Source organism: Molothrus ater, chromosome 10 (assembly GCF_012460135.2).
Source record: "Molothrus ater isolate BHLD 08-10-18 breed brown headed cowbird chromosome 10, BPBGC_Mater_1.1, whole genome shotgun sequence".
NCBI classification, from domain to species: Eukaryota; Metazoa; Chordata; class Aves; order Passeriformes; family Icteridae; genus Molothrus; species Molothrus ater.
Genome location: NC_050487.2, coordinates 23964918 through 23992426, shown reverse-complemented (window position 1 = coordinate 23992426; position 27509 = coordinate 23964918). Strand labels below are relative to the sequence as shown.

The 27509-nt window shown below is 44.6% G+C and overlaps 1 protein-coding gene and 1 non-coding gene across 2 annotated transcripts; both read right to left on the bottom strand.

Annotated features, from left to right (window-relative positions):
• Positions 1-1665: 1665 nt before the first annotated feature.
• Positions 1666-23371, bottom strand: KPNA4 (karyopherin subunit alpha 4). Its single transcript, XM_036388755.2, has 17 exons — positions 23032-23371; positions 15594-15638; positions 14883-14972; positions 14766-14795; positions 14634-14686; positions 13755-13850; positions 13568-13653; positions 11818-11904; positions 10450-10619; positions 10321-10365; positions 9311-9442; positions 8997-9125; positions 7552-7656; positions 6070-6141; positions 5350-5512; positions 4541-4635; positions 1666-3583 (listed from the first exon to the last, which is right to left on the bottom strand). The coding sequence occupies exons 1-17, from the start codon at positions 23098-23100 to the stop codon at positions 3485-3487; spliced, it is 1566 nt and encodes a 521-aa protein (XP_036244648.1). The 5' UTR covers positions 23101-23371; the 3' UTR covers positions 1666-3484.
• Positions 8414-8679, bottom strand: LOC118690463 (small Cajal body-specific RNA 7). The gene has a single exon (XR_004980818.1). It is a non-coding gene; the product is annotated as a small Cajal body-specific RNA 7 (non-coding RNA).
• Positions 23372-27509: the final 4138 nt, after the last annotated feature.

Sequence of the window (27509 nt, the reverse complement as noted above, 5' to 3'; positions counted from 1 at the left end):
CCCAGGGCTTTCTGTGCCCCCCGTTTCACTGGAGCAGTAGCTACAATTTCCCCCGAGGAGTTTGTAAACTTGACACGTTTGCAGCTACTAAGTTTCCTCTGACAATATTTGATCCAGATGCAGAATTCCTCTAATTGCTTCCAGCCCCAGGAGCAGCTCCCCTGCCAGAGCTTGGTGACACGCAGAGCTGAGGAAACATTTATGGGTAAAAGTGGCAAAAAGTCTGACTGTTAATCTGCAGCCATCCTAAAGTTGTGAAGTGACTCTGCCAGGGTTTCACTCGCCTTGAAATCCTTTTAATTTGTTATTCTCTGACTGTTCTGGGCAGAAATGAGGATTTTGACCAGCCTGTCCCACTCCCAAAGCAGAAAATTCCCAACTTACTGGGAAGGAAGATGGGATGAGCTCTGTCCAGGGAATGCTGAAAAGAACCAGGGAAAATTCCACTTCCAGCAGAGGAAGGAGCAGCTTCTCTCAAGAAACCCCTTTCTTCCTCTCTTATTCTTCTTATAAGCTCATTCTTCTCAGATCCTAGAATTCCAGGGTAGCCAATAGATTTTTTTTTCCTTAAAATAAAAATTCCTTATTTTCCTTTATTCATATTTCCTATTTTCCTATTATTCCTTTATTTCCTTAAAATAAAAAATCCTACCTGGCACAGCTGATTTGTGGATTCATTTTTGTCCTTTTAATATTATAAATCTTTTTCTATTTGCTATCCTAAACTCAGATGAAAAGATAATTTTCTATTCCAAAATTCAGGATATTTCTAATATATAGAACATATAAATATGGATACAACACCCAAACTCAGTGATCAGAAGCAATTCCCAAATTAGTTCTTGTTTGTGTCCCGAGATTCCCCAACAAATCCCCCTTTCCCCCACAATGGAATCAGCGGCATCGCCTCAAAATGCAAATTTGGGGAAAAAGGCATCGCCCAAAGCGGCTCCCGGAGCTCCGCTGGTGCCACCCTGTGGATATTCGGGAATATTTCACATTCCCCTATTTTGGTGCAATAACGGTAACAGGAGCTGCTGTGAAGCAGAGGAAGAGAATTTCCTTGTTAAAAACTCACCCAAAAGCCCCAAATCCACCAAAAAAAGGGAAAAAACGAGAGCAGCGCCAGCTCCAGGGCATTTTCTGGAGTTACTTTACACCCAGGAAGTGCCCAAAAGAAATTTTTTGGCATTAAATGCAGAGCTTTGGGGATATTTCAGAAAAACAGAAGTTGCCACAAAGATCTGTTCTCTTCCTACCAACAAGAAAGGTTTGGAAAACAATTTTTTCCATTTTCTGTGGAACATCCCTCACAAAGGTGTCTGAGGGTGAAAATTATGATTTACTGGGTAGAATTTTCCTTGGAACATTGCAACTTCCATAAAAAGCATTTCATTTCCCTCCTCCATGCATTCCCTACGTTTTCCATGAAAACAGCCCTGATTTATTCAGTGAATATACAGAGGTAACTAAAACTGAAATAAAATTGCTATTTTCTTAACATTTACAGCAAAATAACTCCATGCTTCCAACCTGCAACAGGCAAACATTTAACAGGTAAAAACCTCAACCCAGAGCCTTTAAAAGTCACTTTCTTCACATAATCTCTGTGTTTCATGCTGAAAAACGTGAATATTCTATCAAGAAAGAGGCAGAGCAGCAGGGTTGCAAGTTTTAATGTTTATTTCCCCAAGACAGCCTAGCCTGCACTCTACTTGGATAAATTCACAAGCTAGATTTCCGCTGCTTCTAGTTTTAAACTTTTAACCATGTTTCTGATGACAAGGAATGCTGCAAAAATACTCTAGTCCAACAAAGAGTTATGATCACAAAATAATCTTTATCCATTCTACAGTGTTTCAGAATTACCAGCTGATTTGAAAACACAAGGTAGATATAGATGCTAATGGTGGCTAACCTGGGATGTTTTATTATAGCAAACTGTTGTTCATGCAACACTTGTGCTCAAAGGGGAAGGCACAGCATTTCCTACAATGAGCCACCTTATCAAGAGTTCAGTTTGTACAAATTTGTAACATCACCTTGAATTTAGTGTGCACGACCTCAAAACTGAGGCATTCCTCCAATTATAAAAACACTTGCATCCTTTTTGTGCAAGTTTTAAAAATACAAAGTTTTTTTGTGTTTTTTTTTCCTCTCTAAAGTGGCTCAAAATAGATTGTTCATGGCTGCCTACATCTAAGATAAAAAGAGTCTAAAACAATTGGATTAGGCATATTAAAGGTGTTCAAACCATGACTTGATTTGTACATCTATTCACACCTCTTTTTTTCGCTCTTTATTCAGCAGTACATATGCACCAAATTTCATTTTTAGACGTTTCCATATCATTTTCATAGAAAACAAAGTTTGAAAACAAGTAACATTGAAACACAGCACGGTATCCTACCACAACAGAAACATTTTGGTTACAGGACTCAACGAAATCTAAAAATGAACTATGCTGGAGATTACCACATGCAAAGGTCTTCGTGTTATCTTTGAAAATGAAAAGGATGAGCTTTTATTACCACATTTTTACTGCTTTCTACTATTATGGCAACTTGTGTACTGCAACACAGTCTAGTTTGAAGGGAAATGGATGATTTTCTTTTTTTTTTTTTGTTTGGTTTTTTTCCATGCAAAAATCTACAAATTAGTTTTGATGATATGGAAAAGCTTTTCATAACATCAAACATTCATCTGGTGCAAATGCACAGGGAAGCCTTCCTGAAATTCTGACTTTACAAACAACTAAGAAGCTGTAACAGGAAAAAAGAAATTAAAAAGAACTGAAAGAAAAAAAAAAAGAAGAGGGAAAAAAAAATTAAAATAAAACAAAACAAAACAAAAAAAAAAATAGAGGAAAACACAGGCTGCAGGAGTAAACCAGAGTCTGCTGCTAAACCGGTCTCGGTGTGTCCAGTGTAAGTCGACACTTGTGAACTCATTGGATGATTTCAGGTTTCTCAGCCCCCGGAGGCGACTCAAGCTCGCACGCTCACAGACACATCACAGGCACGCCTCTGCCGCCGGGCCAGGGCTGCAGACACTCACCCACGCTGCCATTCCATCCACACCCACGCGGGGCTGCAGAGCAAGGCCTGCGCTGCTCTCCCTGCGCTCTGCGCATCCCGGCTCCGGTGCTGTCGAGGCTGATGATGAGAGAACGCGGCCCCGCTGCTCGGGAGGCCGGGGTTCCTTCTCAGGCACTGGAGATCTGTGACCTGGAGCCCTTTTTCTTTGAACAATCTAAAGAAGCATTCAGTGTGAAGTTTGTCATTACATTTTGCCACTCATTCTCACTCGCACCCACTCGCCATCTTGACTTCATTTGGGCTTTTCTGTGATTCCAAATGAAATCTTCACATTTACTTTCCCGATTTAATGCAGCAGCGGATCCCATGAGCCAAGATTGATGGATCAAACCTTTTTTTTTTTTTTATTCAGTGCTGCATTGTACCTAAACTTCCAAAATACCACTCTAAAACTGGAACCCTTCTGCTGGTACATTGGCAGATGAATTGAAACCAAATGTTCCGCCTTGGATCGCTTCTGGAACAAGGCTTGGATCTTCATCAATCTGGAATGCAACGGGGACATGGTGAGCAGGGACACAACAGAACCTCCCCACACAGGAGCTGGACAATCCCAAAGCAGCTCCCTCCTCACCTCCCTGCATCCAGCCCTGCCATCCCTCCCCTCACTGAGCGAGAGCACTAAAATGAAGTGATTTAAACCCAAATGTTTTAGCTTGTATTGGTCAGGGAGTGCCACATGGCACCCCAAGGCCTCTTGCTGATACCATTTTCTCTCCTGGAAAACCTTCTGGCAGTACCAGAAACTGTCTCAAGTTCTTAGGAGAAGACCAGCACCACCAAGCCAAGGAAGGACTAAGCCCAAACTGACGTTGGATTAAATTCCAAGTCCAGCTATAAATGCCAAAGTTGAGTTGCTAAACAAGACTTGGCTCTTGCAGCTCACATCAAAGTGAAATCCAGCACAAAAAACCCTTCCAAGTGCAAAGGGGCCATGAATGCAGCTGAGCCCATTTCTGCAGGGCTCGAGGCAGCAGGAAACCCTCCCTGCATGGCACAGACTGCCAGGGCTGCCCTTGCCCTCTGCCATGAACCTCCTGACTGGGAATGCACACAAATCAACCCTGCCTTGGATTTATGGTCCATTCTGAAACGGGAACAAGGCTCCTGATCAGCACATTCCACCCCTGGCATTACTCAAATATTCCAGCTCTGGCTCTTAAGCAGCAGCCTCAGCCCTGGAGGAGCTTCATCAACTGGGAAATGTCAAGCTGAGAGCTCAGGGAACTATTCACAGCCTGGGATTTTAATCCCTAGAGATGAGCCTTAAATTAGGCACCAGATCTTCTTTAGATGCCTCCTCAGCAGCAATGGCAGGAGGTGCAGGAGGTTCACACAAGGGCTCAAAGTCTCCCTGAGCCCAGCCCTGGGGCTGCTGCCTCTGCCTGCAGCAGATGTGGAAACGAAAAGCACGAGCAGCCTGCAGGGAGCTGCACACTCACATCATCTGAGGAGAAGAACTGGTCAATGATCTCATAAGCCAGTTTGTAGATGTCTTCATTTTCATGGTTTTGTAGCTGTTCAATTTTCTCCAGGCCTGCAACCAACACACAAGAGAGCTCAGAACACCAAATTCAGGCCAAACAACTTCCAACAAAGAAATTAAAAAGTACACTGGGAATAGTTATGAATGATCTGGTTATGAATAAAAGTGCTGTTACACCCACCTGGCATATTTAGATATATTTTATACATATAAACACTGAAGTTCAGTACATAGATTTGGTATTTTAAGGATTATTCTACTCCATGTTAACAAATCCCACAGTTTTTCACCTGTGCCCAAGTTTAATATCACTGTTCCTTCATCCCTGAAAAGTTTCAGTCAACTTAAACCACACAGAACATGGAGAAAGTCTCAAAACCATGAGGAAATTAAAGCTATTACATTTTCACAACCACTGTATGTAGAATTATTTATTCCAAGTTCACCTGGACATGACTTGTACATGATTAAGTTAAGCACCTCACCCCCACATTGACTAATTTAGTTCCTGTTAATTAGACTAATTTGTCTAATATAAACTGTTACAAAATCAGCACCTCATGAACTTTACTGCCATTATCCTGCTCCCCCACATTTCATTTGATCATGAATTTAGGAAAAGCTGTGGATATTCACCTGATAGGCATGAAAAAGGTGCTTTAAACCAGGTTTGCTTAAAATATCTGTGCCAGCAATAAACCCAGCACCAGCAGGATGCCAAAGCAGCAACCCCTGGAGAAGTCATGAACCCCTTGCTCCTCCTACCTCCACACTCTTCTATAAGGTTGGCTATGGTTTCTGCTTCCTCTTCAGCCATTTTTAATATATTACTTAGTCCATCCAGAACCACCTGCACAACTTGTGCATCTTTTACTGTCAGCAAGTTGCAGAAGGGAGGAATTACATTTTGTTGAATTAAGTAAGCCACCTGAGGGGGGGAAAGCCAAGAGTTACAGCAGGAACGTGGCAGCAGCACAGGCAAACCCAAGGAGTCAAAGGCACCCACCCAGCCCAGAGCACCTGCAGGGGCCACCCCAGGAACCCCTCCTGGGAAACATTTGGGTGCTAAACTGCAAATAATTGGAGATCTACAACACCCCAGGAGCAAATACTGGGAATTTGTCTGTGTCAGATAAGGAGTTTCAGCCTCACCTCTGACGAGTGACAGCACCACCCCAACCCTGCCACAAATCTCCTACTCTGGGCCTACAAGGGACTGGTGTATCCCCTACTCATGGGTTACTGCCCTTTTAATGGTCACATCCTCGTGGTGGTGGGCAAAAGGTACAAAGAAATGTGGAATGCTTGAGAATCCCATCAGAGCCTGACTGAAATCATCAGGGATGCTCTGACCTCAGGCCACCCCAACACAAGGGGAGGCCACTCTTAAATCCCATGAGGAGAAGGGAAAGCACTGAACAGAGAAGGGACAGAGACATCCACAAGCCCAGCACAGGAAATGAAGTTTCCCAAAGCTGCACTCACCTGGTCTTTTCTCCCACTGATTGTTAAGTTGCTTATTGCCCAAGCAGCTTCTTTCTGAGTCCCAAAATCCCCCTGGAAGCACAAGCAGAGACACAACAGTCATTGCAGGGCTTGTGTCAGGCAGGATTCCCACAAATCTGCGTTTGTTACAGTCCCCTCTGCAAGGAGTCACTGTAGCAGCTCCGTGTGAGGTAACAAATAAATCCTGTCCTGAGTATCTGTGCGTCCATCCCTCCTACAGCCGGGGAAAAGGGGGGAAAAAGGGGGGAAAAAAGGGGGGGAAAAAAAGAGGGGGAAAAAAGAGGGGAAAAAAGAGGGGAAAAAAGAGGGGAAAAAAGAGGGGAAAAAAGAGGGGAAAAAAGAGGGGAAAAAAGAGGGGAAAAAAGAGGGGAAAGAGGGGAAGGGGGGAAAAAAGGGGGAAAAGGGGGGAAAAAAAGGGGAGAAGGGGGGAAAAAAGGGGGAAAAAAGGGGGGAAAAAAGGGGGGAAAAAAGGGGGAAAAAAGGGGGGAAAAAAGGGGGGAAAAAGGGGGGAAAAAAGGGGGGAAAAAAGGGGGGAAAAAAAGGGGGAAAAAAGGGGGGAAAAAGGGGGGAAAAAGGGGGGAAAAAGGGGGAAAAAAGGGGGAAAAAAGGGGGGAAAAGGGGGGAAAAAAGGGGGAAAAAAGGGGGGAAAAAAGGGGGGAAAAAAGGGGGAAAAAAAGGGGGAAAAAAAAGGGGGAAAAAAAGGGGGGAAAAAAAGGGGGGAAAAGGGGGGAAAAAGGGGGGAAAAAAGGGGGGAAAAAAGGGGGGAAAAAAGGGGGGAAAAAGGGGGGAAAAAGGGGGGAAAAAGGGGGTAAAAGGCGGGGAAAAGAGGGGGGAAAAGGGGGGAAAAGGGGGGAAAAGGGGGGAAAAGGGGGGAAAAGGGGGGAAAAGGGGGGAAAAGGGGGGAAAAGGGGGGAAAAGGGGGGAAAAGGGGGGGAAAAAGGGGGGGAAAAGGGGGGGAAAAGGGGGGGAAAAGGGGGGGAAAAGGGGGGGAAAAGGGGGGAAAAGGGGGGAAAAGGGGGGGAAAAGGGGGGAAAAGGGGGGAAAAGGGGGGAAAAGGGGGGAAAAGGGGGGAAAAGGGAAAGTTGTTTACAGCAAGGCAAAGAGGAGCTGCAGCCCTGCACTCTGCAGCCCTTATCAGCAGCTGGCACATCTGCAGCTGAGCCCATGGCAGCTCTGATAAGGCCCTGCACGCTGCAGCACCTCAGGGCTGGGGTTACATGGAAAAGTCTTCAATCTTTTCTCCCAGATCAATAAATTGGCATTTACAGAGCTATCTGTGAGCAGCTCTGGGTTATTTGTTGTTTCCCTTAAGGAATTCCCAGATGCTTTTGCTGTTCCTTCCTTCTGCCACAGCAGATCCTCGGCAGCACAGAGTGGTTTGGGAAATCACTTTTTAAAAGACACCAGGAGCTGGAAAGCAAAGCAGGATTTGAAGCCCACCACCAATGCTTGGGATCTGACCTTATCTAGAAGATGGATTATCATTGGAACAAGGTTTGCATCTATTACTGCCTGAACTTGCTGCTGGTTTCCTGCAGTGATGTTAGATAGGAACCACACTGCTTCCTGCAAAATAAAACACCAGGAATTAACTCACAGAAGGATTCTCCATCCTTTATGTCCACTGCAACTGGCCAACCTTGAACACAACCAAGCACTGATCAGCTCGACTGGGCAGAGCTGAATTCTTGCTGAGACAAACCAAAGGGACAATCTCACCTCAGGAGGCTCCACAAGACTCCTCAGGCTTTCCCTGTTACCAGCTTCAACCAAATACTTCAAATTAAAAGGAGAAATTATTTGGAGACAGGAAATGCCAAATGAGCCCTCCTGACTGCTCCCAGCACTGCCAGTGAGCAGCTCTCAGTGGTGGCTGACAGAATCCTCACTCCACACATGACAGCTCTTGACCTCCTTCCCACTGACTCTCCTGAGCTTCAGGAGAACGCAGCGCTCTGAATTCAACTCTTCATTTTTAACAATGCTCTGAAGTTTGTGACCCTTTATGCTCATTCTGTCCACAAGGACTCTCCTGCCAGGCAAAGCAAGAACAGATCTCTTCCCCAGCAGCCCCTCCCTGAGTTAAACTCCCAGCCCTCACCCCCCTTTTACAGTGGGAATCTCAACTTTAATCAACAAGTAACAGCTTCAAATACAATTTTAAGTATATTCAGAGTAGCAACCTTTTAAAATCCCACAGCTGATAGACTTCTCCCTTCCTAGAAATCCTCCACCATTCAATTCCCTTCTCAGCCTCCTGGAATAAGAACTTTTGAGCTGAGAATTTCCAAAGAAGCTCCAGCAGTGCTCAGCCCTGGCTCTCTGAGATCAGAGCGCAGGATCACTGGTGACCCTGGAGACATTTGGGCTGCCTGGGGCTCTCCTGGTGGGCTTTCCTGGGGCTTTAATCACAGGCAGTGTTGCAGAGGGGCCCCGCGGTGCCCAACACGCCTCAGATGCACTCCTGGCTCAGCACTGCCATCAGTGCCCCCACGAGAGCCCCCACACAGCACACACAGCCCCCAGCCCTTCCCACACACACCCCCCATCATCCACACACACCCAACTGTCTCTGTGTCATCACCTCTGAGAGAGCCAGGGCAAGCCCCTAAGGGGACACTCCAGGTACGGAGAGCTCCTACACAAGTCAACAGCCAGACTGACAAGAGAAAGCTTTGATTTCCTACAAACACTGACATTCCTGTCCTTCCCTATGGACACTAGTTCAATTCCTTCCCTATGGATATTCATTTCCAGAAACAAAAAAATCAGTTTTTGCTGACGTTTGCCACAAACTGGTGGAAGGAGTCCATTACTCACATCTTTATGGCACTACGCAATGTGGAAGCCCAGCTCAGCCAAGTGTAAAAGTTCTCCATCAGGTACAAACCTCTGGTGTTGCTCACCTTATTAATTTTTTCTTTGGGATGTGTCAGAAGTGCTGGGAAATGTGAGAGAGCCTCACAGTTGAGAACCACCTGTGTCTGCTCATCGGTGCCAGTGACGATGTTCCCCACAGCCCTCAGCGCAGCCGTCTGGAAACAAAACCAAAACCAAACCATTTCCTCTCTAAACACCCTCTGCAGCAGACAGAAAGGGTTTATATGCAAATGCTGCAGCACACAGGGAAAAAACAGATTGATTACATTCAGTGTGAGTTCTAGAAAGGAAGGGTTTTCTGACATCTTGGGGTCACCTGCTCTGTGTGAGCCAAACTCACCTGGACTTTGACTTCCTGGTGGCTGAGGAGAGGAACCAGGTGAGGGACAATGCCAGAGTCGATCACCATCTGGATCTGCTCATTGCCAGCGTCCGTCAGATAGGAGAGGGCCCAGACTGTGTCCACCAGGATCTGCCAGGACACAACAGCAGCTCTGGCAGCAGCACAGACACCGAGCCAAACCAGGGACAGTTGGGTGCACTGACAATAATCTGAGTTAATATCTGGGAGCATTCACGTGCAGCAAAGCCAGTCTCAGCAGCAGGAAATGTCAATGTTTCAACTGACAGCTGGCAAAAATATTGAGTGAGTGCTGCTCCAGCTGACAGTTCTTGACTGGCTCACCAATACAGGAATTTCCAAAATTCTAATAAATTTAATTTCCCCTCCTTAGAGACAAGAAATTAAATCGCACAATTACTACAGGAATTGTAAAGATAATACAGACATATTTTTTGCAGAGCACTGATGCCATTAACTCAGCTACAACTTCTTTATGAAGCAAAGAATTAATCATAAATTCTGATTTATGTTCAGACAAAAAGCTGACTCATTCCGTAATTTCAATGAAGTTTTGCTCATTTACTTCACTTTTAAATGACAATTTCATATTTAACACCTCAGAAGTTACAGCTAACCCTGACATTTGACATGTGCAGCAGACACTGGTTTTTCTTTCATTCACGCTGATTTTCATTACAAATTAAAGTTCTAGGCAAAGAAATTCTGTATTTCTTTGTGAATGAATGCTCACAGAAATAAAAATAGAAAGCAGTTTCAGTCATAAGTGCAGGGAAAGTACATGCAAATAAACACTTGCAAAGACAGGGATACTAGGGGAAAACCATCACTATGTAAAAATAACATCAGTATTTCAAAAGAAGCAGTTAACAGATATCCACAGCAGCTTGTCCCAATCAAAGGGAACACCCCAGATTTTCCCTTGATTTTACATTTCAGCTCCAAACTCAGAGCAGAAGCTGGAAGTGGCTCTGAGAGGGGTCACTCACGTTCACATCCGTGTGGTGAATTAGAACACAGAGCGCTGGCAGGATCTGAGGGGGAAACAAACACCGAGGTTACTCTGGAGGCAGGCAAAGCCCAGCCCAGCCCCGCAGAGCCCTCCCGCCCTGCAGCACCTCCTGGATGGTCTCCATGGGTGGAGGGGGGTCCTTGTGGCGGCACAGGTTCACCATCACCCAGGTGACGTTCCTGAGGAAGGTGATGGGGATGGAGGGGCTGATGAAGGACAGCAGGGGCTTCACTACTCCAAGGCTAATGACGTAATCTCTACACTGGGGTCCATCACCTGTGGGGCACAAGCAGGGCTTGGAACAGAAACAATCCCAGCACTTACAGATTTTAACAGCAAACATCTGTCTGGTTTAGAGATTTGTACTGTTAAAATTTAGAGATTTTACCAGAAAACGTCCCTGCATTTACAGATTTTAACAGCAAACATCCATCCCATTGCTTAGGATTTTAACAGCAAGCATCTGTCTTCTTTACAGATTTGTACTCTGTTAAAATTTGGAGATTTTACCAGAAACCATCCCAGCATTTACAGATTTTACCAGAAAACGTCCCAGCATTTACAGATTTTATCAGAAAATATCCCAGCATTTACAGATTTTATCAGAAAACATCCCAGCACTTACAGATTTTAACAGCAAACATCTGTCTTGTTTAGAGATTTGCACTGTTAAAATTTAGAGATTTTACCAGAAAACGTCCCTGCATTTACAGATTTTAACAGAAAATATCTATCCCAGCATTTACAGATTTTACCAGAAAACATCTATCTTGTTTACATATTTGTACTCTGTTAAAATTTAGAGATTTTACCAGAAACCATCCCAGCATTTACAGATTTTACCAGAAACCATCCCAGCATTTACAGATTTTAACAGAAAATATCTCATTGCTTACAGATTTTAACAGCAAACATCTATCCCATCATTTACAGATTTCTATTCTGTTAAAATTTAAGAGATTTTACCAGAAAACATCCCAGCATTTACAGATTTTATCAGAAAATATCCCATCATTTACAGATTTCTATTCTGTTAAAATTTAGAGATTTTACCAGAAAACATCTCTGCATTTACAGATTTTAAAAGAAAACATCCATCCCATCAATCACAGATTTTACCAGAAGACATTCTATCATTTACAGATTTTACCAGCAAACATCCATCCCATCATTTAGAGATTTCACCATCATTTACAGATTTACAGTGCTGGGTAAGGGAAAGGGGTGGCAGACAAACACCAGACCACCAAGAACTGTGAGAGCCCAAAATATTCCTGAAAATTCCTTGACAAAATTTCCAAACAATAATAAAACAGCCCCAGAGGGTGGTGGTGGTAGGAGTTACAATATAATAATAATAATAATAATAATAATAATAATAATAATAATAATAATAATAATAATAATAATAATAATAATAATAATAATAATAATAATGCCCCCAGGGGGTGGTGCTGGCAGGAGGAAGACCCACCTATGATATTTCCTAAAGCCCACACTGCTTGCTCACAAACATTTTGATGAGGTGAATGCAGCAGTCTCAGGAAGAGCGGCACAGCATCTGAAAGGTACAAAAATAACCCAGGGAAATGGTTAAAAATGCATCCCTAAGGAGCAAAAACTCTCACATGAGACTTGATTTTCCTGTTACGAGCTGGTCAAAGCTTCACTAATTTCCCAGGTGATACTGAAATAAAACACTGCAATGATTCCTCCTTTGCTGCATATCCTTACAGAGCCTGCACTTGAGAATATTAAACCCCTGACATTTAATTTGTTTGCAAGCCTCCTCAAGTTCACTGAAGCTTGTCAGGGTCCAAATTTAGCTCCATTTATTGAATTCAGAAATTCTCTGCTAAGTTATGCAGCAGCCCCAAGTGCAAAGGAACAACAGAGACCAAACTCCAAGGAAGCAACTGGAGAATAAGCAGGAATGGAGTGGGAATTAAGGAGAGGGAATGTGGGAAGAGGGCAGGAAGGAAATCCACATTTACATAATTAATTCTGTTTTATTCTCCCCCAGCACTGAGGTGCTTGCTTACATAACAGCCCAGTCTGTAAGGAACCCAATTATTTCATAGATTTCAAGAGAAATTTGAAATTTTTAGTTAGATTTTTTTCTTAATGTAAATCATGTGTTTACCAGAGAAACAACTCATCAGCAGGATTCTTATTTCCTGCTAAATGAAGGTATTTACAGTGTCTGTATGCAAGGAGAAAAAACATCTCCAGCAAGCAGATTAATAAATTCTTATGGGAAAATTACAAAAAATCATTTTAAATTGAAATAAATAATAACTTAATATATCACAGCTATTAAATTGACTAACAGAGTGCAATAGAGACCTACAGAAATCACTGAAAAAGTGATCAAATAATTGATAAATTAGATTTAAAGTATTCTACATCAGGGGTGGGACAGATTATCTATTAATTAATAGATTTCCCAAAGAAAACTAAGGTTGCAACTGGGGAAGGAAGAGGATGGAGAAAAAGATAAAAGTATTACCAAAGGTACATCCTGTAAGAGTGAAAATCAAATTATATCAAAGTTCACAGGCTCTTAACACCAAGTTTGCAAAAACAGAAGCAACTGATCTTGCAGCCAACATAATTGTGGTGCATTTTTCTTCCTTAAATGTTAGGAAAAACTCATTTCACTGTATCTCTGATTCTTCAAGAAGCTCTGGTTCTCCACTCAATTAAAGCCCTGCCCACTTGGTTCTGATTTAGTAACAGAAGCTCTGCTCCAGGACATGCCTGGAGTCCAGAGCAAAGTTTGCTTTGCCTGGTAGCTCAGATTCCAGCCACAATTCCTTCCCACGTTTCACATGCCCCAGCAGAGGAAGGACAGGAATTGTAATTCAACTTCATTTTGGAAGAGCTCAGTGTCAGGCACCCTCTGGCCTGTGAATATTCTCCTCTCTTCACAACAGGGAGCTTTTCAGAGGGCTTGTTTGGTTTTATTCCAAGTTTTTTGCAGTTTTTTTCCCCAAGTTTGAAAGCTGGAAGCCAGCAGGTATCAACTGTGCTAAGATATTCTGAGTTTCCAGCTGCTGCTCACCATTAGGAAACCCAAGTGGGTTTAAACCCTGAGGGAACGAAGGCAAAGCCAGGAGTGTGAGGTGAACACCTGGCACAGCTCCTTCGGGGCACTGACTGCCAAGCTGAGCCCAACCAGACCCCAGGTGTGGGTGGCAGCAGATCCCCCCTGCAGGACTCACTGGATTGAACTACAGCCTGGGTTTGCTCCGAGGTTCCAGAGGCGATGTTTGTCAGGGCCCACGCAGCTTCAAACTGCAAGGAAGGACTGCAGACAAGGAAAAAGCACCGGTGTTAGCACTCACATCTGGGGCACAGCAGCTCAACAGCAAGAACTGGGGCAGTAGTTGGAGTTCTGGCACTACTCACTTGTCATCTCTTTCAAGACAGTGCACTAGGATGGGTAATATTCCTGATTTTATTAGGTCGTCGATGGGTGGGTTGCGGTCACTGGACAGCAGCTTCCTGCAGGAAAATGGACAAAAACCAAATTATGACAAATCCTGCCTGGAATGGAGCAGGGAATTGTTCAATCCAAGCCTCCCCTCAAAAAAGGATCAGTGCTGTCACTGGAGCTGGGCAGGCAAGGCTCCCTGTGGTTGAGTTTGGGAATCTCCAATGGAGTCCCAACAACCAAACTGCTCCTGCTGGGCTGGGAATTCCTTCCCAAGGGTTCCCCTCCTCCTCCTCCCACAGACCCACAGGATTTGTTTCCTCCTCTTTAATTGAAAATAACCCCCCAAAGTGAAATTATTGAGCCACTGCTAAAGCAAAGCCATTCTATCCATTTCATTCCATGCTTTCTCCCCTCTGGAAGTTTATCAGCAGCCAGGAAAATAAAAGATGAGAGTTGTTCAGCTCCAACTCCTACAAAAGGAGACACTCAGCTCTTTCTGCACTCAAAGCCAAAGCTTTTACAGTCCTTTAAAGTGTGGATTTTGCTCTGTGAGAAGCATCAAGCTTGCACCAAAAGAAATGCAGGTATTTACATGTAAAGGAAATCCACACTACTTAAAAGGTCTGTGTATTCTGGTTTCTTTAAAGTTCTATTTTCCTTTTAAAAATCACTTCATTAATACAATTTCAGTTAAGTTAGAACACATTTTCTGACATGAAGAGCATGATCAAATAAAAATAAAAATAAAAATAAAAATAAAAATAAAAATAAAAATAAAAATAAAAATAAAAATAAAAATAAAAATAAAAATAAAAATAAAATCAGGATATTTGAGGAAAGTGTGTTCTTACCTTGCTGCCTGCACAGCACTTAACTGAATACCCTGGTTGTCACTTGAAGCATTCTAAAAGAAGAGAAAATAGATTTCTCACACATCTGTCATCCTGCCATGAAGAATATTCAAACAATGTAATAGTTTTTACCTGTACTATTGCCTCCAAAGAAGTATTTTGCTGGAAAACAGAGACAAGAAGCAGTCAGAAATTCCAAATGTCTTTTAAGGATGCAAAAAGAAGAAATTATTGCAAGTTAACTCTTACCACTCTGAAGTCCCCATCAATATCAGAATCCTCACAGATATCTTCATGGGGAACATTCCTTCTCTTTAGGAGATGCTCATCTCTTTTGTTCTTCAAGAGAAAAATGGTGGAATTCCTTTAAAACTTGGATTTAGGGGGAGTGGGGGGTTCTGTCTCAAACAATCATAACCACACCACCACTGACACTGAAATGTTCCAAAAACAGTTGAAAAGCACTGCCCAGAGAAGCACAATTTGGGAATTCTTCCTAAAACATCCTGCATCCAACTTGTGCTGGACATTTCACGTGCACACCACCACCAACATTCCAGTTTATTTGTCATCATTTCTAACAGGACACACCAATTCCCACAGCTTTTCTGTTCAGCTCAGATGAAAAATAATTCCAGTTGTGATTCCTTTTTTCCAACAATTTCAGTTTTACCTTCACACTCTTCCACACTTAATTGTAAGGAAATATTTTTCTGCCTGCAGATGAGCAGGAACAGCTGATTTGCAAAGGAAAAACCAAATCTTTAAAAACCTCTAGGAGTGCAAGGAGTCATCCCATAAACTCCTGGTTTTCAGGACAAAAGTTGTGGAACTCCCATAACTTCTGAACTTTTGAGTCTTTACTGAAAACTCTTCCATTTTATCAGAGTAACAACAAAGTAAAATCCCATTTGGTGAGAATAATTTTATAAAATAAAAGAATAATCGGGGTCGCCTCACCTTTCTCAACTCCACGACAACTTCATTTCTTTGTCTTCTCATAGTCTGAAAAACATAAAGATAAAAATCATCTGCATTTAGATAAATTTAAAAAGTTCTTGTACAACTATTTCAGTTCATGTATTTTAAACAAAACTTTTACACACAGGGTTTAATTTTCATTATAAAAGTAGAGATCCTGCAGGAAATGGAAATAACTACAATATTTCTGTTATTTCACACTAAAACATTCTCCTAAGTCTTCAAGTTGAGGAAAAAAGGAATTAGGAATGAAAGCATATTTTTCAAAGGGCAAGATGGAGAGGAGTTGTGCACAAAACAGGACCAAAAGCACTAAAAGGACCATGGCAATCCAACAGTAAAATAACTTTATAAAGGAGCTCATATTAAGAGACCTGCGAGCAAAGCTGAGTTCCAGAACTATTATTTATAGATTAGAACCTTTGACATTCCAAGAGCAGAATTTTTTGTCATTTTCTCTACAGCTGCCATTGACAGTGCTCAGGGTAAAACAACAATTGTAAATATACATAAATTGGTTTATTGCTGCTCGTGCTACTGCAGTGAAAACAGAAATAAATCAGGCTGGAGTGATTTTATTTGAACACTTTGAACTCTGCAGTGAATGAGAACAGCAAAATTCCAAACAATTCCATTTTTATTGTGACAAGCCCAGGGAAAGCTGGAAGTCCCTGGGAAAAGGAACCTCCTGAACAGCAAGGAGATCTGAAGATAAGCATTAAAAGCTCACTTTTAAAGCATTTTTCTTCCTCATTCTTATCAAAAAGAAGGTGCAGTTGATCAAATCCAATTTCAGCTGAGCACAACACTGCAGCTCCCCAGAGAAAAAGGGTAAGGAGAGGAAAAAGTGGCAAAGCAGGGCTGGTTCCTGCTGCTCTGGGGGCAGAGGGGAAAATCCAGGCTCCCCCAGGGAGAGCTTCCTGCTCTGCAAAGGGCAAAGTGCCAGGGGCAGCTGCAGCAGCCTGGGCCAGCCAGAACAGGGGAGCTGAGGCTTTTTCTTGTTGGAGTATTTGTTGTGGTCCCACTCAGTTGTGTCTGTGTCAGCAGCAGCTTTGCTGGGAGCAGCAGTGCCAGCTCTGGGAAGAGCCACCCCTCTCCCAAAATCAGCATTCCAAGCCTAAGGGTGATTCTGGGGGGCAGTGCTGATTTTCTGCCCTGTGCTTTGGGAAGGTGGTAAAGGGAGTGGTGATGTCCCACAGCTGGGATCCCCCAGGGCAATGGATGCAGCTCTGGAGAGCAGAGGGAAGGCAGGAATCACTCCAGGGATGCTCCTCTGAGCTCCAGGAGAAGCTGAGCCACTGCTGGATCCCACCCAGCACTGCCAGGCTTTGCAAAGGTGCTGCAGCTTCCACCTGCCTTAGGGACTCCAGGCTCTCAAATGCTCAGGGGAGTTTCTCCAAACTCCACTGATCTGGCACATCCAAGATAATAATAATATAAATAATAATAATAATAATAAATAATGTGAGGAAAGCCTCTGATGATCAGATTGCAGAACTGCACCACACCCCTGATGATCTCACAGGGCTTTAACAACTTCCCAAAGTACAGGCCAGCAAAATCAGCATTCCCACCCAAAATCTGCCTGGGAGAGGGGTGACTCTTCCAGACCCCAGGGCTGACACTGCTGCTCCCAGCAAAGCTGCTGCTGACACAGACACAACTGAGTGGGACCACAACAAATGTTACAATAAAAAAAAGCCTCAGATGTATCATTTAGAAAAGTCTGTATCATTTAGAAAATTCTTTCCTTAAAAATTCCTGCCTGCAGGTGATGGGACTGTAAAGGATCCTCTGCTGGGACAGGGAGGATGCTCTCCCTCCTGCCAGGAGCTGACAGGCCTGGCTGAATTCCTGCCTGCACACCTTGGAATCACAAAAGCCTCCACATGAAAGACAAGCCAGCACTGAAGTCACTCTGAAGCACCATTTCCCAAAGCCTGCCCCCACTAAAATCACTCTGTGTACACAGAGTCTGTTGACTGAAGAGTTCCAGGTCAGCCTGGCACTGCTCATCCTCTGAGGAGGAGGAGGAGGAAGAGCACAACAAATGAGAGCTGAAGGCAGCTCTGCCACGGGATTCCCAGTGCCACCAGCCCAGCTAGAGAAGGAAGAGCCTGGAGAGAGTGAAATGCCAAGCAGAGCCCAGCTGGGCTCGTGCAGCTCACAGGGCAGAGATGAGGGGTGGTGGTGTCCTGGCACGTGGGGAGCGACTCCGTCTGCTCCGGGGGAGATCTGAGCCACGTGAATCAGCTCCCAGCACCACAGGAAACCCCTGGGACCAGCCCAGCCCAGCTCAGAGGGGCCTGGCAAGGGCTCCAGCTGAGAAACGTGCCCCACTCTGCCAGGAATGCACGTGGCTCTCCCAGGCACTGGATCCTGTTTGTCATTTGCTACATCAAAAATCAAATGATCCGATCTATTTCTGTCGGCCTGCCATGGCCACCCCTCCATCCTCCTTTTTTCAATTATATTTAGCTTCAGATTTATCATAAGGGCTATTTCTGACCATTAGTCATGACTGAGCCCTTCAGCTTATCATTAAAATCTCCTGGTAGTGATGCCTGCAGGATCCCGGGACATTCTGGGGGTTTTCAAGGAGCTGGGATGCACCAGCCCTGCCTAAAACACACGTGGAATGGGACCCTGGAATGGGGAGCCTGGAATGGGAGCCCTGGAATGGGGAGCCCTGGAATGGGGGACCCCGGAATGGGAACACTGGAATGGGGGACCCTGGAATGGGGAAGCCTGGAATGGGGAAGCCTGGAATGGGGAAGCCTGGAATGGGGACCCTGGAATGGGGGACCCTGGAATGGGGAGCCTGGAATGGGGAAGCCTGGAATGGGGACCCCGGAATGGGGACCCTGGAATGGGGGACCCTGGAATGGGGAGCCCTGGAATGGGGAACCCTGGAATGGGGATCCCGGAATGGGGATCCCGGAATGGGGGACACTGGAATGGGGGACCCTGGAATGGGGAACCCTGGAATGGGGAGCCCTGGAATGGGGAGCCCGGAATGGGGACCCTGGAATGGGGGACCCGGAATGGGAGCCCTGGAATGGGAACCCTGGAATGGGGATCCCGGAATGGGGATCCCGGAATGGGGGACCCCGGAATGGGAGCCCCTCCTGAAGGGATCAGGAGCTCAGCCTGTGCTCACTCCTGGCTGGGGTGGGGCTTTTTTGCTGTTCCAAAATGTTCCACTCAATGTCTCCACTTCCAGCAGGGAGCTCTGACAGCACAGGAGGAACTGTAGAACTCTGGCTCTGCTCTCATCCCAGGGAATGGTTTCCAGGGGCACATTGTTTCTGCTGGGGAACTGCAGAGTCAACAGTTATTGTAAATCAAAAATGAGCTGGTTGTGCCATCCTTCCTTCCTTCCTCCGTCCCAGGAAGTTGCTACCAGCACCAGTGTGGTCTGGGACTCCAAATAAAAACAAAGCACACCCCACAGGGAGTAGACAGCTGAAAACAGACTGGTTTTCCTCAGTTACAGTCAGTGATTCAGGCCCTCCTCCATCCATTACCCCCCTCCTATACAAATCCTATCTCAATTCCAAAGTGCAGCAATGAAATCTGCTCTGGAGACCACTGCTGAAAATGCTTTGGGATCATAAAGCCAACCCAAGATACCCCCAGAGGTCACATCTCAGCAACTTCAGAATGGAAATGGGAGTCTGAGCTCCAGATAAAAAATAAAAATCAATATGACATTACAAGTGCCACCAGGCCCATTTTTCCTGGAGAAGCTGTGCATGGCGGAGAAAATGCCTTAAACAAATATCTCAGTATCATTTCAAAGTGACAAGATGGATGAGCTTCACCACAGAACTCCAAGTCAGCTTAAAGGAGCCTATTTTTATCTCACTGAGTGAAATTCCTGCTCTCCTTCGGTTCTTCCATATTTAATCCCAAGCAGACTATTCTGTGTGGGATCCAGAAAGGGCTGAAAAGCTTCAAAGTACCTGCAATATTCAATATATCTCACACCACCACCCTTCCTTCACTCCCCTGGAGCTTCCTTGGTGTTCTCAAAAAATATTGGTATTTTTGAAGTCCACTGAATGATGCTGGCAGCTCTTAAAATCCTGACATTACTGATCTTCAAGCATCTTGATGCAATGGCTGCTCCAAAATTAGTTTTGAAGTGCTCTGCATCACAGAATTATCATCATTTCCCTTCATGCATCTCTCAATTGCAGAGCAGGAATCTCTGTTTAACACCTCTCCTGTGCTGGCACTGTTCAAGCAATCCTTCATCTCCTGCCACACAGGTGAGGCAGGGCAGAAAACACTCAGCAGATTCTTCCAAGATTTCCAGAGAAATAAAATGCAGGAAATATTTTTTTTATTTCATTAAAAAAAAAAAAAAGGCCTCTAAATGTCAGTCAGATTGCAGTGCTGCAGCAGGCAACAATCACCAAGAGGAAATGAAATGTTCAATCACCAGGTGAAAGAAAATGAAGCGAATAAAACAGCCCAAAACTCTGCAAACCTTCCCAAATCAAGATCCCTCAATGCAGGACTAAAAAGGCATTCTTTAAACTCAATTTGTCCATAACAATCTAGCACGGTCACAGTGATCAATTTGGACTTCTCTGGGCTCTGTACAGTGAAGATCTGGGGTTTAATTCCAAGATCTGTGGTACCACCATTAAAAACAAAGCTTGGGTGGGTGTCAGCACAGCCATCCCCACAAGAACCAGCAAAAACCAGCTCAGCCTTTCTCATCCAAGGGGAAAAAAAAAAAAAAGCCCAAGCAAAACCTGTTCCTCACTGAAGACAAGATGAAAAAAGTCACCTTATCCTGCTCCCTAATGCATCAGTATTTGCATAATTTAATACCAGAGCCCGGATAAACCCTTCTCCAAGTCAGGCTTTGGGGTTGGAGGTTAAAAACTGGGGCCACTTCTGCAGTTTGCAAGGCTCCTCTTGGTGCTGAACCAATTCTATTTTCCCCCCACAGCTCTAAAATCTTGAAGACCCTAAAAAAAACGTTGCAAGCACTGAAATCTTCAATTCCCCCCAGAGATGCCTCAGCTCCAAATTACTGCTCTCCCTCTATTCCAAACTTTGTCACACCATGTGCTCCTTTGGGCAGGAGCAGAAAGCAGGGACAGGACAAGGATTTCCTGGAGATTCCTGCTCCCAGTGAATGCCTCAATTCCCAGTGTCACCAGCAATCCGGCATCTCCAAACGCATGGCAGCAATTATTTACAACGTGCCCGTGCAGGAAATGTTTGCCCAAGACTTGAGCATATGAGGGAATTTTGTCACACATCTGATGTAAAACAGGTGCTTGTGTTGGGGGTTGTTTTCTTTTTTTCACCCCCCCACTCTTTTTTCCAGGCCAGAATTTGTGTTTTTAGAAGCATATTGGGAGAAAGAAACCCAATATCCAAAAAGGTGAGTAAATGTTTTGTACTTTAGGGGATAAAATGTAGGAAATTCCCTGATTTTGGTCAGAAATGCAAGAACTTCCTGTGCATATGTAAAACCTGGAAGGCAAGGACAATGTGACAGGAACTGTAACTGTCAATGGACTGATGTGAGCACATGGAATTAAGAGATAACATTTGTAGGAAGTTTGCAATTCACAACATGGCAACCTTTCATAACCTCTAGAAATCTCTCCATTTGGCACCCACCAAAATTTGGGTGATTTCTCATTTCTCTAGGGGTAAAACTGTCATGGAAAATTTTTAAAAAACGATGGCTTTGTAAAAACAACCCAGGGCCAACGAGAATTTCAGCGCAGATCAAAAGGGGGAGGAGTGAAGGAGATAAAGATCAAATGTTGGCTTCCTCTGCCAAATAAATACACAACTTTGAGCCCAAGCAGCCCTGCAAGCTGGATTTTGGAGGCTGGCTGGGAGTGGGCACCAGCAGCTCCCCCAGCCTGTGTGATGTGTAAGCACTTAGTGAGCAGCAGGGACAGCCAGAGCCTGAGCTATTGTATGAAAAATAGCCCTGCTATAACCGTGGTTATTTTAGGGAGCAGGCATGTGCTCCAGGATTTGCTGGATAAATGTCACTCTCTAAAATTTAACACGGCCCAGCAGTGTGTTTGGGCTGTGGAAAAAGGCATTTCAGTGCTGCAGCAAATAAAACAAAATGACTGAAGAGCTTCTGACACACTCCCACGTGGTGTTACCTGCGTGTCCATCTTGAACCTTCCCTACTTCAGCCCTTTCCCCCTACAGTGCTGCACCAAAGCACCTGAATTCCAGCCTGTGTCTGCTCAGGAATCCCATTTTTCACTGCAATGGCACATTCTGTGTGCAGTCCTGAAGATGCCTTCCTATAACTGCCTATTCAGTGGTCACAAAAATTTATATTAAAATAAATTAGTATCTAAGGCAAGGGGTTACCTCACAACCCTGCCAGCAAACAGAGCAATTAATTATTCCCACTCCCAATATTTTTGCCAAAAGTTTGGACATAACTGAGTAATAAACTGTTTTATCAATCTCACTGGACAGGTTAAAAAACCAGGTGTTACAGACTTCTGGGAAACTTGGCTGATGTTTAAATTAATACAGGGAACATAAAGGAGTTTTTTACTTTTGAAACATTGTAATGTCTTCACATGTAAGACTGGAATATTATGGAAAACACGAGGGACACTTTGAGGCCAGTAAAAAGCAGCCACGAGAATACCAAAATTCTTGTCGAGAACCCTGAGCAGACAATTTTAAGCTCCAACGAGCACTCCTGGCTGAGTGCTCAAAGGTGAGCATCGACACCTAGTTTTAAAATTCGACGATTTCCTAAGGAAACCTCAAGTTAATTATGTATCCTGCTGTGTTTAGGAAGCACCTTCGCAGCTCAAATAATTGAGCCACCAAAAAGTTCAGGGGCTCTGTGCTACGAGCCAAAACGGCTTCTCAACTATCTGAGCAGAAAACAAGAAATATTAAAAAAAAAAAAGAGAGAGAGAGAGATAGAAAGTGTTTAAAAAAAATAATCTTGCTATGAAAGTTAGGGCGTTATTTATTTCATTAAGTATCCTGGAGACACGCAGAACACCCAACCGGGCCCTAATCCTGACTCAGGCTTTTAGGGGCCGCTCGGAGAGATCGTTCCTGCAGCAATTCCGCCGAGCGCACGCCGCACCGGGACCGCTGGGCCAGGGCCGGGCCGAGCCCCGGCGGGCGCGGCCGCCCGGGAGGAGCCGCGGCCGCTGCCGGGCCCGAGGGGCCGCGGAGCCCCGGAGCGACCCGGGCGGGCCCGGCCGCTGCCCCTCGCCGGGAGCCCCCGGGCCCGGGCCCGGCCGCGCCCGGCCCGCAGCGCGGCCTCGGCGGCTCCTTCCTCCCTCCCTGCCCGGCCTGCCCTCCCTCCCCGCCCGGCAGCGCCGCTCCCGCCTCCCCGCGGCTCAGGGCGGGCTGGGCCGCGGCCGGGCCCCGCCGCGCTCACCTCCAGGTCGCGGCCTTTGTTCTTGAAGTTCTTGAGGCGCTGGTTGTCCAGCTTCTCGTTGTCGGCCATGGCGGGGGCGGCCAGGGAGGAGCGCGGCCCCTCCGCCTCCGCCCGGGCCCGAGCGCGCCGGGGGCCCGGCGGGCCCGCTCTCGGCCTCGGCGAGCCGGGAAGGGCCGGGGCGAGGGGGCGCCGCTGCGGGGCCGGGTGTGGGGGCCCGGAGCGGGGCCGGGCGCGGTGCGGCGGGCAGGAGCGGGGCCCGGAGCGGGCGGTTCGGAGCGGGCCCGGGCCGGTCCCGGCGGCCCGAACGCGCCGGTGCCGCCGAGCGGGGGAAGGGACGGGGCGAGCGAGGCTGGGAGGGGGGAGCGGGGCCAGCCTCGCTCTGGGCGCCGCCGCCCATTGGCTGCGCCCCGCGCGCCCCGCGGCCAATGGCGACGGGGAGGGAGAGGGCGGGAGCGCTGACGCAGCGCGGGCGCGGGGAGGGAAGGAGGGGCCGCCTCAGCGCCGCCGCCATCTTGGGCGCTGAGGGGCTGAGGGGAGGGGCGGCGGGACGGGCGCTCCCCGCGCCTGCGCTGCTGCCGGGAAGGGACCAAAGTTAGTATTTTAATCCTTCCCCCAGCTGCGCTTTCCCTTGGCTCCCCTCGTGAAGCCGGCAGTTAACAGTTTAATCCTTCCGCTCGCTACACTTGGCATTCACTTCCCTCACGGAGCCGAAAGTTGACCCCTGAATCGCTCTCTCCCCTACACCTTACATTCAGTCCCTTCATAGAGCCGAAAGTTAATAGTTTAATCCTTCTCCCCAATAAAGTTTGCATTTGCCACTATTATGGAGTCAAAAATTAAGTTTAATCCTTCCCCTCATTACACTTTGCATTTATTGCATCATGGAGCCGAAAATTACACTTCAGTCTTTCCCCACACTCAGCATTCACTAAGAATAATCCCCCTTCCTCTCAGTCTTCCAGAATTTTAGCAAAAACAACAACAACAAAAAAGCTGCTACAGAAACTTTAAATTCTTAATGAAATAAGATAAACAGTATTGAAAGCAATAGAGAGATACACTTGCAGAGCAGAGGGGATGGTAATTTTGTTCCTACTTCTGAAATTTCACCTGGAAAATAATGCCTTTGTGCCATTGCTAGAAGAATTCTCTAGGATATGTAAATAAATAAATAAATATATATATATATATTATATATATATATATATATATTATATATATATATATATAAACATACTGCCCTCATCCTGCCTGTAGTCTCTACTTATTTTTAATGATTGGAAACGAACTCTGTGAAGTCTTCATTGTTGATAGAGCTCATTATCATTTTCCAGGATACTCGCTGAGAAAAGTTAAAGTTGTGACAGGAGATGCTTTTCCCAAGCGTGAAAATGAAGCCACCAAGTCCCTCAGAGACTGAGGAAAGAGAACTTGGTTTAGCTCCCAGGGAAAACACAATGATTTTTCACACTATGTGTGTTCTATCTCTGGATGTTTCACAGAGAATGAGGTTTGGCTCTAGATAGTTCTCCAAAAAAACCCCAAAAGTGACAGAGGCTGAGTCACCGCAGCCCCATCTGCTGCATAAACGTAGCAGCGATGTCACAGCAATATGAGGAAGGTAAATGAGTCAGGGCTAATTAGTGCTGGTGGTATTCCATCCAGGCATGGCTTGTCTCAGTATCTAAAGCATTTTCTCCAAACCTGGTGGAGGACAGCAGCCCTTTCACATCCCAGTCTGCATGGACAAAAATGACATTTTCTAGATACAGCTATTGACTTTTGAAAATGTAATGCGGATTCTCTATGTAGTAATGCTGTAGAAGACTACACAGAGATAAAAAATTGTTTAAAAATTAGTATCTTTAGTTAGTGCTCTGTTTCATTTACAGGATGAGCTAGTCAGGATTGTTCAGCCTAGAGAAGAGAAGGCTCTGAGGAGATCTTAGAGCCCCTTCCAGAGCCTAAAGGGGCTCCAGGAGAGCTGGAGAGGGATTTGGACAAGGGATGGAGGGATAGGACAGGGAATGGCTTTGAACTGCAAGGGCGTAGGTTTAGATGAGATATTAGGCAGAAATTCTCTGATGAATAATGAAATTGGACTCTGGTACTGCATGTTCCATTCCTGCCCAGTGCTCAGAACTAGTCAGAACTTGATGGTAAAAAATAGCCCCTGTGTCAGACCCAGCCTGGAATTTTATGAACGGAAAGAAGACCCTTTTATTCCATCAGTGCCCTTTTCATCAGCACCTTTCCCATGTCTTTGTTACCCCAGCCATGCTCATCCCACTGCTCGGTGTGGTCAGGGGAGGATGGAGTGGGAAAGGCAGCACATCCTGGCCTGACTCAGAGCCCAAAGCAGGGCCAGTGACCTCGCAGGGAAACCATCCCTCTGCTGCCCTTCCTTCCCTCTGTGCTCCTGGAAAGGGACGGACCAGGTCAGGGGCTGAGCAACAGCCCCGATCCTGTATGAGTAACCACCTGAAAAGAACTGAGAATCACCCTGCAGAGTCTTCCTCCACATCCAGCCCTGCCCAAAAATCACCTTGCTGCACCACCTCGCTGCTTTTACCATATATATATTGGGAAAAATGTAAAATATATACAATTTATTTATTTATATTAGTATTTACTAATATTTATTAGTAAAAATATGTAAAATATAAAAAAAACTTATTTACTTATATTAGTACTTACTAATATTTATTAGTAAAAATATGTAAAATATAAAAAACTTCTCTACTTATATTAGTATTTACTAATATTTATTGATAAAATATGTTAAATATATAAAATTTATTTATTTATATTAGTATTTACTAATATTTATTGGTAAATATGTAAAATATATAAAATTTACTTATATGAGCATTTACTAATATTTATTAGCAAAATATATAAAATATATAAACTGTATTAACTTCTATTAGTATTTACTAATATTTTTTAGTAAAAATATGTCAAATATATAAAATTTCTTTACCAACACCCCGTTTCCTTTCTGTGTAACTCCATATAATAATATCCAATACATGCTTTGCTCTTGCTGAGTTATGAAGGAAGACAATCCTTCAGTGGTCTTCTGATCTGGTATCATCCAAAGAATAATTTATATTGTGATTTTCTTGTAGACATAATCAGAGATGAATCAAGTGCATTTTATGTAACTGTAATCTAATTCAGCTGCTTGGCTCTCAGAGGAACAATGACATTATTTCTGTTTGATTTTACCTCAGGTCCACAGTGCAGAAACCCTCAGAAGACCAATTTTGAAGGATAGACCAGTTCCCCTCTGAATCCTCAATCCTGTGTCACTGGGCTCTCTTGAAAAAAAACCCAAACAAACAATTGGATATTTTGATTCTGAATGAGTTTTTTTTACTAAATCAGGTTTTTTTACAGTTTTTTTAACTGAAGGTGCCTACAACATAATAAATTATGCATAAAACACAAATTTTCGTGGTATGGTGCCGTTCAGACTTCATGTGATGCTACACAACAAAGCTCTGCTTCTTTGTTATTTTTTGCATATTTTTTTAGCTTGGAACATAATAATGCAAATGTAAAGGTGGGAATTAGGCTCTGCTCACCTTCCTATCCTTCAAGCAACAGATAGATTTGTTTTACTAAGAGTTTACATTTTGTTTACAAGTCACAATTTGTGAATTTTGCACCTCATTATGCAATTAGAAAATGTTTAATTCTCAGCTTGTCTTAAACACTTCTTTTGAGTTATAATGTGAATTGATCTGAATGCTTTTACTAATGTATTAGTATAAATATGTATAAAATGGATGAAATTTATTTACTAAATGTACACTTAGGTGAAAGGAGCTCCTGCAAATGGGTTTTCATGGCCCTATCTCCCTCCTATAAGGAACAAAATGTTATGTAAAGCTGCAAAGATTTGTGTTGCACACAGAAAAACACCCATTAATCCCAGGGTTTATCCAAATGGAATAGCTGGTATTAACAAAGAAGCAGCCCACTGCTGGGAGGATATTTTATAATAATCTTTCAGCTGGTGTGTTCAGACAGGTTTGAAGGGGATTTTTGATGGGAGTTGGCTGAAGTGCTTTGGATGAGAGGAGGAATCCAAGATTTGGCCCACGGACACTTGGGCAGCTCTGCTGTCTCCAGGCTGGGCTCACACTCACTCAGGGAGGGACGTTTTTATTGCAGAGCTGTAGAGCTCCTGTGTGTGCTTCCCCTTGTGTTTGCTCATTCAGAACCACTGGTTACACTGCATTCTGCTTTTTTTTTTTTTCTATTTCGAAAAAAAGAAGTATTTCCACTTTGAGAAAAGTACTATTCAGTTGGGCTGGTACTTAAAAACTCACTTTTAAAAATCAGCTTCTTAAAGTGATGGACTGAAAAATCATCTTCACATGTTTGCAGTATGACAGGATTCGATGCCTTTCCCTTTCTAACCCTTCAGTTGTGGCACACAAATCCTGGGGCTGCTCTGGCCCCTCTCA

What these genes read in the sequence shown, in the direction of transcription:
- KPNA4 (XM_036388755.2), bottom strand. Translation starts at nt 23,100, where the DNA reads ATGGCCGACAACGAGAAGCTGGACAACCAGCGCCTCAAGAACTTCAAG. An exon ending in TTGATGGGGACTTCAGAGTG is followed by an intron (nt 14,796 to 14,882) that starts GTAAGAGTTAAC and finishes TCTGTTTTCCAG; the next exon opens with CAAAATACTTCTTTGGAGGC. An exon ending in TCAGTGGGAGAAAAGACCAG is followed by an intron (nt 5,513 to 6,069) that starts GTGAGTGCAGCT and finishes TCCCCCCCTCAG; the next exon opens with GTGGCTTACTTAATTCAACA.